The 11,338-nt window shown below is 35.1% G+C and overlaps 1 protein-coding gene across 2 annotated transcripts in view; it reads left to right on the top strand.

Annotated features, from left to right (window-relative positions):
• Window positions 1-3,449: 3,449 nt before the first annotated feature.
• LOC117601406 (acyl-CoA Delta-9 desaturase) overlaps window positions 3,450-11,338 on the top strand; it is a 14,319-nt gene continuing 6,430 nt past the window's right edge. The window contains exon 1 of one of the 2 annotated variants that reach the window (XM_034318107.2): window positions 3,450-3,511. In XM_034318107.2, coding sequence (XP_034173998.1) covers window positions 3,465-3,511 — 47 coding nt within the window. In that variant the 5' untranslated portion in view covers window positions 3,450-3,464. Of the gene's footprint in view, window positions 3,512-3,679; window positions 3,727-11,338 lie in introns of those variants that run through there. The other variant, XM_034318106.2, reaches the window with a different exon arrangement.

Genomic DNA, 11,338 nt, shown 5'->3' with positions numbered 1-11,338 from the left:
TTACCTTTACTTACCTTTACTCGAAGCAGTTTTTATAATATATTTATTATAAGGGATGTAGGGTTGAAAAGAATGTAGGAATGAAAAGAATGTAGGGATGAAAAGAATGTAGGGACGAAAAGAATGCAGGATGTAAGGGATGCAGAGATGCAACGGAACGAGGGATGTAAAGGAATTGCGTAGGGGTCCGGGGCTGGGGCCCCGTTCTCCACCTCACGCGGCCCGAGGAGTGCCGGCATCGGGTGTGGCCCCCGATGTCGGTGGAGTTTGGCACATGGCGGAGAGTCATAGGACCCTCCCTGCTGCCCTAGTGCAGGCCACCGTGGTGGTTTTAGTGGGTAAAAATCCCACACTACCTCCGGCCCCTCCCCAGGGGGGCTGAAGGTGTCTTTCTGAAGATTTCCACCACGTTAAAAAAAAAAAAAAAAGGGTATTTAAGAGTTGCAGGAATGTAAGGAATGCTGGGATGGAAAGAATGCAGGGTTGTAAGGGATACTGATATGGCCTTGGTCTATAATGAGGGATAAAATTATATAAACAACTGCAAAAAGTAAAATAAATGGGGTCTTCGGCTGGGACCCAGCAGAGGGATATAATCATAAATGTTATTCCCCTTCGATGAGCATATTTAATCAGCAAAAAAAAATAAATGAAGTAAATTAAATAAACTCTGCAAAAAAATTATACTGGTTGTGAAAAAATTATACGGACCTGACATTATCCAGGGGTGGTAGGGACCCTGCTGCGCCAATAACGTTCTCTGCGTACCGACCTGATATCATATTGGGGTATTAACGACCCCGAAACGCCGGCGACTATCTTTACATACCAATAATATAGCATCCGGGGTGCCAGGGACCCCGAAGTACCAGCGACTATTTCTGTATACCGACATGATGTAATCTTGGGGTTTCAGGAACCCCAAAGCACCGGTGACCCTGTTTGTATACCGACATTTTGGCATCCGGGGTGCCAGAGACCCCGAAGTACCAGTGGCTATCTCTGCATACCGACATGATATACTCTTGGGGTGACAGGAACCCCGAAGCACCGGTGATCCTGTTTGCATACCGATATTTTGGCATCCGGGGTGTCAGGGACCCCGAAGCACCGACGACACTCTTTGCTTACCGACACAACGGCATTCGGGGTATCTGAGACCCCGAGGTACCGATGACGCTGCATATCGACATTATGCCGCCGGGGTGTCAGGGACCCCGAAGCAAATAGCGAAATATAAGACCTAAAAACGAACAAATCGTGATGCTCACTTGTTCGGGATAGTGATGGGTGCGACCGGATATAGCGAAATATAAGACCTAAAAACGAACAAATCGTGAAACTCACTTGTTCGGGATAGTGATGGGTGCGACCGGATCTAGCGAAATATAAAACCTAAAAACGAACAAATCGTGAAACTCACTTGTTCGAGGTAGTGATGGGTACGACCGGATCTGTAGCGCATGCGCACTACAATTATTTATTATAAAACAAACTTGTAAATAATTAAGAAATTACTCGCTCACAAACAATGAAAATGATATATTTGTAAATCACCAACGGTTTCCAATCAATTACAGTTATCAGTTATTACAAGATCTGTTTATTATAAAAAATTACTAAAAAGTTTCGGCTCACATCATGATTGAAACAAAACTGCCAATTACAAAAGAACTAATTTGTCACAAACGTTAAAAATAGACTCATAATCAATCACAAACGATTTACAAACAAAATACACTAAGAAAAATTAAAAATAATCATATTTTATTATTTCTTCCGGCTAGCTTCATGTAGGTTTCTCTATATGCAGATCTAATCTCATCTGGGGTATCTGGGACCCCTTGAATCATGACCCTTCGAAAACAATATTATGTCCAGTTTTTTGCTGGATCGATTTTTCGAAACGCTGCGCATCAGCCATCTATCGAAGGGTAGTTGAAGCTAAATGCAACTTACCGACTGCCGAAGAATCGATCGATAAGCCGGCAAACAGCTTCCGTCAATTCCCGATAGAGGGTGCTACCCTGTTTCGGAAAATCGATCGGTAAGTTGTTGAATGCTGGAATCGTATTTCAGGAATACTTACTTAATTTGCGGCGGTCTTTTTAAAATACAAGTTTGCCTAATAATATCTTTAATAAATTTTGGTCTTATACTAATCTTGACTGATTTCCTAAACAATAGAATCATAGGAAGTCAAAATTGCGTCTCTATGTCTATGCATGCCCCTGCTAGATGCTATACTCACTGTGCTTTTGTATAGACATAACTTTACTTTAATTTTCTCCGGTTCGGCAAAAAGGGATGCATTTTTACATCCCATTTCCTCCTGGCGGCGTACTTTGAGTACTTTGTCCCCTTTTGCCCAACGAACATTTTCGGCCACGCGCACTTTGCGCGCGTCTTTTCGAATCTCATTCTCTTTTGCATTTTACATTGTTTCATACATTTGCCATGCTTTTGCTTCTGTTTTTACGCCATACTTTTACAATTTTTTGCTTGAGTCTGTGTGTATGTGCGTGCGTGTGTGTCCCCTTTTAGTCGCCTCTTACGACAGGCAGGGGATACCGTGGCCGTATTCCAAACCCCCCGAGCCACAGGGGTCTATACAGACATAATCGCACTTACAAGGGGAATTACCCAAGTGTTACACTCACTTATTAATGAAACTTTGCCAGCTTGTAGAGCTCGTCGAGCTGAACATGCTTATACCCCGTTTTGTGGGCAGACGACTAATTGTTTAAAAGATATTAATAATTAAAGTTAGTTACTACTTACATTGGGAAGTATGACAGACTCACACATACAACTCGCAATCTAGAGATTCACGGTCCAAATCCTTGATTCCCAACAGTTTTTTTTAATGATAATTTGTCTCTTTTTGAATAACTATTACATAAAAATTATCATAAAAAAAAAATTTTTTTTGGGAACCAAGGATTTGAACCGAGGACCTTGAACTTGCAAGTCACGGATCTGCTCCGTGGTTAAACACATGATTCGTAATCTAAAGGTCCTCGGTTCAAATCCTGTGGGTTCCCTTTTTTTTTTATTATTTTTTTATAATGATAATTTTCATGTAATAGTTATTCAAAAAGAGACAAATTATCATTAAAAAAAAATGTTGGGAACCAAGGATTTGAACCGTGGATCTCTAGATTGCGAATTGTATGTGTAAGTTTGTCATACTTCAGAATGTAAGGAGTAACTAACTGTAATTGTTAATATCTTTTAAACAATTAGCCGTCTGCCCCCAAAAGGGGGTATAGGCGTGTTCAGCTCGACGAACTCTACAAGCTGGCAAAGTTTCATTAATAAGTGAGTGTAACACTTGGGTAGTTCTCCTTGTTAGGGGTGACTGGGACACCAAACGTCATGACTCCTCGAGAATAAAGACGCATCCAGTCTTTTTGCATTCGTAATCACTGGACGAAAGCATTTAGTTCGCAGCGTCTCCGTAAATGGCGGTAGTGGCGCTACAGATCAATCGGACCGTTCAACGAACAGGGTATGCAGTGTCTTTAGAATTCTGTTAAATAATTTCTATCGGCTGAGAGTTTTTGATTTTGTTGCGGTGACGCGCATGCACCGACGCCTGCTGTTCGTTGTGCACGCGTGTGACGATGTTTCCGAGGGGCGTAGAGGGAGAGAAAGAGATTCCAGGGGTGGAAAACCGCAGTCGAGCCTGGGGATGGTTCGATGGCTGCAACCCCTGGCTCATCGGTACAGCTATGCTCGTTTTCCTTTTGAAATTCGAGGTTTAGTGAAACGTTTCGTTGATTTTCACGATCCATGATGGCGATCTGATCGGTGATAAGTGGTAGTAGTACGATTTCCAATTATGGTGCCCACAGGAATTATCTTCCTTTGTGTATTACTCTCCTGTATTACAAAATCAATCGAACTGGCTGCTACTTGATAATAATTCACGTGATTTAGGGGCTTCACTTCTGGGTTACATTTCACGAACTACTGGAAGGAAAATTATTAGAAATTGAAATTGAAATTAAACTCACCTGATAGATTGAAAATAATTTAGAATTTTAATTTCATATATTCAAGAATGGTGTTTCTTATGGGCACTCTGGTTGTGTCATTAAATTAGAAAGAAAATACTAGTGTAACAGTAATATTAGAATTATCAGCTTTGTGTGTATAGTTAGTTTTACTAAATCATTTTGATAGATAGCAATTTTTTTTATGTGATAGTTCTAGTCCATAAAAGTAGAGCACATATCAAATAATAACGAATAAACAGAATTCTCAATGATTCCTTAACTTTGTTTGTGAATTATGGAAAATACATGAAATAATGATTGTTATGACTACATAGACAGGATGTGTCTAGCTTTATCACGCGCACTATATTATAATGAGTTATGATTTATTTTTTACAACGAAAATAGCGCCTGATGATATGCAACCCGTCCTTGTCTATTTCAATCTCATTGCCGTTCGTTCTATCTTATCTACCTCTCTTTCTCTCTCTCTCGCCCGCATTTCAATTGTTAGTTCAGACATAGAATTTAAATGACATTTTGTTGCCATCAGGTTGCGTTTTCTGATGCGTGCGTTATCGTAACAATTGTTTTGAGAGAAAGTTGCTGAAACTGGTAAAAGTTTACGACACGAGCATCGAGCTAAAAGGCATCAAACATTGTATTCATGAGTTTTCATAGAAGGAAATGTCACTTTTCGTACTTTCTTTAGAAATGAATTCTCTCGCTAAAGTTGATCTCTACTTTCTACTTCAATTATGTTTTGTGTTTTTCTTTTTTTTTGCAAATTGGGGGAGGGTTAATCTTGATAAATTTTGTAAATGGAAGAAATATCATATTTTCAATATTCTATTTTTTTTTCATCTTCCTAGAGTTAATAATTAAATTTTTAATTCATTTTATTACAAAGCTTCAAGTGTTAATAAATAATTTTTTGAAAATCTTCTATGTAGGCAATATAACATATTTTAAAATGGTGCTGCTGAATAATTCTTCTCCTCAATTTTTCTACAATTTTATAGTCTTAATAATAATATTTTTAATACATTTTACAGTGGATATAAATCACACTCGCTTCACAGCTATGCACCCCACTTTAGTAAAGTGGTACACCTTCACCATTTAATATATTTTTAGGTCTCATCTTCGAACAGCTGTTTTCGCATACGAGATCCTCTTATTTACACACGAAGAAGCGTACTCTCGAGGTAGATGTACCGTTTAATAGCCTAAATCGCCCGCGGGTGTCGAAAGTTTAGCCGAGGTTTCGTTCGAAAACGGAACTTCACCTTCGAGCTTCCACCATTGCCGCGTTCCTTGTTCCGTTTCTTCTCTTTTCATCTTCGAATGGGTTTAATCAGATTCGATCGAGGGAGAAAGTTCTAGCTGTATATCCTCCAAAGGATGGTCCACAATTGGAGCAACGATCTTCAATATATTTTTTTTTTTTTCGCAAAAGTATTCCAGAAGATAGTTCCATGATTTTTGAGAAATTTATGAGATCTCTAGATTCTTCTGGTTTTGGGTCAAGGTTCGAAATAGCTAATCCTTTGTACGCTTTATTGCAAGCGTTTTGAGAACATTTCTTCGCTTTTTTGGGGTCTAGGCTGGCTCTAAATTCGCTATTTCAGTGTTTCGAGGTCATTTTTTAATATTTCGAGTTACAGAATTCTTGTATGAGTTTATGGAAAATTTTACCGTGGTTCTTTGATCGAAATTTTTGAATTTGACTGCCTTTTTGGTTACAGTTTATATAATTAAAAGCTGCATATGCTAATGCAATTGCAGTTATTCAATAAAGCATGTTCGATCGTAACGTGTTGAATGTGTAGCACGTTATGAATGACTCACTTTCCGGCATTAATTAGCGAATACGTTGACGTTCCAATGAATTTTTATTCATACAATATTGAATGAAAAAGGTTCGAATTTAAATTTATCGTACTGGTCCATCACTGACCTCTGTAGTGGTGAACGCGATAAGTTGGCACCATTCACTTTGGATCGTCACGGTTTTGGGACCAGCTTGTTGCTTCCGGGCCAAGCTCCTCTCTTTGTAACACTTAAGACCCGAAGTTATTGGTCCTAAATTAAAATTTTATACGAACACTTTGAATATCATTACACTTTTCACACAGAATTTCAATTTGCAATTTTAATAAATTAATAGTTCATTAATGTTTTGTCTTTAAATATTTATAATTGGACTGATTTTACAATCCAAATTGAATCGACGTCTTGAATGTTTTATGTGTGACAGGTATATTTGGGTCATTTTGGCACTAGGTCAAGGATATGCACCTTCGCCAGGTTCGAAATCGTATCCTTTTTCTTTTTTTTTTCTTATTATTTACAGTTATTCGTTGCTGGCACATTTTATTAGAATTTTAATCACATTTGTAAATAACGTTAATTATTTTGTACGAGGGGCGAATCTAGGAGGGGTTGATAGGGGCTTACGTAAATATTTGAATAAAACTGAACGCAATTACATAATGCTTTTACTATCTTATCGCGATTTGTTAAGTTTGCAAGAAAATATTTGCGAATTATCTTTGCCCACCTTTTCACAGAATTTCAACGTCGATGATAATAGGTTTGTTTTTAGTTCGTGGAAATTTCAATTCTGAAGACTGAAATCATTATTTGAAATTACCTAATATTAATATAAAATTATTTCTTCCTTTGTTAAAATTGAGTATTTGGGATGAATTTGATAAATATTGGTTTTTTAAATTAAAGAAGTCACAAAGTCATTTCCTGCGTCCCAATTTTGACATTGTTTCCCGTTGTTCCGAGAATCTTCAAACGTGCCAATTTCAACTAGCAAAAGAAGAGAAAGAGAGGAGTCAAAGAAATACAAAGAATTTGGAACGAACAAATTTCAAGGCAACTGTACGTGTTTGTTTTTCTTCAATTAAATAATTGATATACTTATTCGTGATATACATTGAAATCTAAAGTAGACATTCCCAGGAAAAAAAAATAAACACCATTTAATCACTCTTACTACCAATTTGTGTTGATTACATGTTATTCATATAGTTACATCAACGACTTTTTTGCTTTTTGTCATCTGTCGATCGATTTAAATCCAGTTAATTATAACTTGCAGGATTTAATTTTGTTAATTGGTCGGTAGTTAAATTTTCCACTTCTCATGGTAATTATTTTTTCAATTCATTATGCGAATATCTAATGTATTTTTTACACAATATTTTTCTCATTTTCTTATAATTTGAAAATAAGAAAATATTTTCTCTCTAAAAGCATATATCTTTTTTTAAAGTGAGAAAGAATAAAGTTTTCATGGTGAACCCATTGTGTTCAGACAGACCAGGGTATTATCGATGCAATTGAGCAATTAACACGATTAAGAAACAATTAAGCATGGGAGCGGATGTGAACCCCATTTCATAATTATCTGTCTATTGAATTTTCGAAACATTGTCGGACAATGTTAAAAAGGTTTCGTTGGAACGAAAAGAAAAAAAAAGATAGACAATTAATTCCATTATGATAATACTCTCTTGACGCAATCAATTGCTCTATAATGGTACGTCTGCATTTGCATTTTGCATGTAGATGTGGCGTGAGGAGGAAACCGTATGAAACCTCAATATTTTAATAATTTTTGCAATAAGGTTGTGACTTTGTATTTAGTGACACTTTACCATTGGGGCAGTAGGTATCAATATTCAATTGAAATTATGCATTCAAAGTAGACCGTATGAATCTATCTAATGAAATCTATTTATTATTTAACAATAACAAGAAATACTTATTTCATTTTAACTATTTCATTATCTGTAACTACTATTTAATAACGAATAATTATTTATTTAATTTTTACAAATATTATGTAAATTAATAGAGCTACAGAAAATTTTGTAAAATGACTTTGACCTTAAATGGTATATAAAGAAGACGTAAATCAATAGTAAAGATAGTGTCATTTTTTTTATATATGTGTATAGTATGTTTATAAAACAGATGTTTACAACGTTGATTTTTTTTCCTTCACTTGAACTGCAACCTCAAATGAAAAAAGACTATTTCATAATCGGAAATCTCGATTCTAATATTCAATTTATGAATGACAGAACTGAAACTTCAAAGTATACTAAAAAATAAAGGGGAATAAAATGTAAAGAACAGTTGTTTTACAACCGGACTACTGACCCGCTGAGAAACAGTTAGCTACACATTAACTCGAAACGAAAAACAATTAGTTCTTCGTGCTCGAAGTTATTACAAAGATAGGCGCTGCAAATATTTCAGTACAATTATCGGAACGAACGGATCCTTATTATAGTTTCTGAGGATAAGAAAGGAAAGAAACTAGCAAACCGAAGAAAAGTCACAGTTAAACATTTGTCGTACATAAACTTCCAGTGCATCGGTTAATATTGAATTTTAGCCAACTCAAGGCTTTAGATAAGTATCCGTTTTCTGGTCTCTCAGGATTACGACAGGTGCGTTTGGAAAAAATTCGAATGTGTCAAGTACTTGTAGAAGTATTGAGTGAAAAAATTGCAAATATTCTAATTTTTAAAAATTCAGGAAAAGAGGAGAAGAGAAAGTTAATTATCTTTTCTTCAGTTGCATCATTGCTATTTCAATAACAATTTTTTTTTACATCATTCAGATACGTAATTAACACATTGACAATAATTATTGGGGTTTGGTTAGGTACCAGCCATCTGAAATATAATTGAATGGAATAATTAACTCCTTTATTATGGAAAAAGAATACATAATAAGAATGTGACAATAAAAAAGTAATTACTTATAAATACTTGACGTAGGATTTTAATTGCAAGAAAAGTGTTTTATTCATTAGAAAGATCTACATTTATTTACTTATCGTATATGTCTTCATCAAATTCTTTGTTGCAGAAGCAACGATCGATTTAACAAAAACAGGTGAATGAAATAAAACAAAGGAGATAAATTTTCTTACGCGTATTTACATTGCTAAAAATTTTAGAATGAAGTTACCAATTTGTTTAATCGCGCGTAGAAAGAAGTTAGAAGCAACTTTGAAAACATCCGAAGATACTTTGCCCCAACGAAGATCATTATTCGAGTCACGTTCTTAGTACATAAAATGAAACCAATTTGAATAATAAATAAGTGTAAAAGTTTTTAAACGATCTAACTTTATTTGTCATTATCGATTTAATAGCTCAACGTCATGTTTTGTCACGGAGTTTTTCAAAGATACACGTAAATCGTTACGGTTTACGAAATTCTGTACGAAACGTTCGCCTTGAACGTCTTTAACGCGAGATTTTCTTTATTCCGGTGGTTCTTTGAAACGTCGTTTATCTGTCCAGGATCGAAGAAATCTTTGGACGAACAAGAACCGTGATTTATTTGACCGAAAAAAATGCCTCGAGTGTAACAAATTGTTACGTCGAAGTGTTTTGTAATCTTCCATGAAAAATTTACCCTTTCCTTTCTTTTTGAATCTGAATGAAAAAGTATAATTTTCTGCAATAAATTCGAGAAATATAAATCTTTATAATTATAGCCTAATAAAAGAGATGTTAAAGTTGCTAGAAATTTACTATAATTGCATTGCAAATGTTTGATAATTGATCTATTTTTCATAAGTTACAGTATTTTAATTATCTGACGTTAAGAATCCTTGCCATTTATCTAATATTTCATTATTTCTGTTATAAATAACTTCAAGTACTTTCAACGAAAATTTCTAATCAAATAAATCAGAGAATTTCAAATGAGATAGGATGAAAAATCTTCAATTGAAATGGAAAGGTAGCGAATCAATTAAAGCACCTCTGACATGGAATAAGTGTTGAATTCCTGATGGAAATCGATCAACATAATTAATTTTTACTGTTTTTTAATTTTTCCTCGTCTCTGGTTAGGAAAGAGGGGGATTTCGTCGACGCGGTTTTAAGGGGAGGCGCACAGTTAATAAGTGGGACATACGCTCTTGCATCTCGGTATTTCGTAGTGAACTCGCCATCAGGTTGGATCGATCACTAGGGGACATACTATCCGCTTCTACGAGAGACATTGCACGTTATCTCTAAACTAAAATAAATTTTAAGTGCAATTTCCGGAGGATCTATACTGATTGAATCGAGAAGAGACTCGTTAACTGTAAGTGTTCAGTTTCGTGGATTTTCAGCAAGGAATATTTAACAGTGCTTTGTATTTTTCATTATTTTGTTTATGGTGCTTATGGTGCTTGTTGGAAAATTTATTAATAATTTATTAAAATTCGATAAAAGCGGGAAAAATTCGAATATTTTACTAAAGGATGAAGTAGCATTTCAGAACTCTACATTTTTTTTATAGAAAATAATTATTCACTTGAAACCTGTCATTTGTAACATTTACGTGATAGAACCTTGATATTATCACTTGGTTTTAACAGATTTCTTCCAACATATTCATTATTTTTTTTCTAGTTTCTGCATTTATTAAGTAGCAACAAGTGGTTGTTATCAATATTATTTAAAAGTTATGCAATTATTTTCCTAAAACTTCAAACTTTAAATTAACACTTCGTGGGTTATTACATCCCTTCGTGTACCTTTTACTCAGCGTTCTCTTCAGCTTTTAAAATAAAGTTTCCCGTGGATTTATCCGGAAGATTATCTTCCGTTTGCTCGACAAAACCGAGACATTTTCTGTAGGATGTGTCGAATGTGTCTTCCTCTCGTCTCGAGCGTGTAACCAGCTATCCGCTCGGCATACTTTCTCGAGTGACAGCCCTGTTTACTAGACTGGAATTGAATCATCTCGAAAATGATACAGAAATAATTTGTATCTTCTAAAGACGGAAAACATTCACTTATTCTTTACGTCAGATACGAAAAAAAAATCACAAGTGCATATTGGTGTGACTAGGCAGGGGTCAGGATGAACCCTTCAGGATATTTGAGTATTTTTGAGGTCCAATTCTAAAATTAGAAAAAATATTTCAAATACTAGAATATTCCAAGTGATCGCTTTAATAGAAATAAATATTTCAGTCGAGATGCGATATTGGGGGTGAATTAGCCCATCCCCAAAAACCCCTTTGCTTCTTTTCATTCATTCTCTTTTAGGTTCTTCAAGTAATCAGATACAGTATTTGCAACAATACTTCTCTGATTAATTTATTATTTAAAGGGGAACACTGTTTACGATGATTCATAATCGAGATCGATCTAATGATCTATTGTCATGATTGATAGACACAACTATTACATTTTCAAATTTACGACTCTGATATTGTTTGTTTACAGAATTCTGATTAAATACTATTTATAAATTTTCACACAATTTGACATTCTGAAATAGATACTAATTTTGCA

The sequence above is a fragment of the Osmia lignaria genome, chromosome 6 (assembly GCF_051020975.1).
Source record: "Osmia lignaria lignaria isolate PbOS001 chromosome 6, iyOsmLign1, whole genome shotgun sequence".
NCBI lineage: Eukaryota > Metazoa > Arthropoda > Insecta > Hymenoptera > Megachilidae > Osmia > Osmia lignaria.
This window is presented reverse-complemented; position numbering and strand designations above follow the sequence as displayed.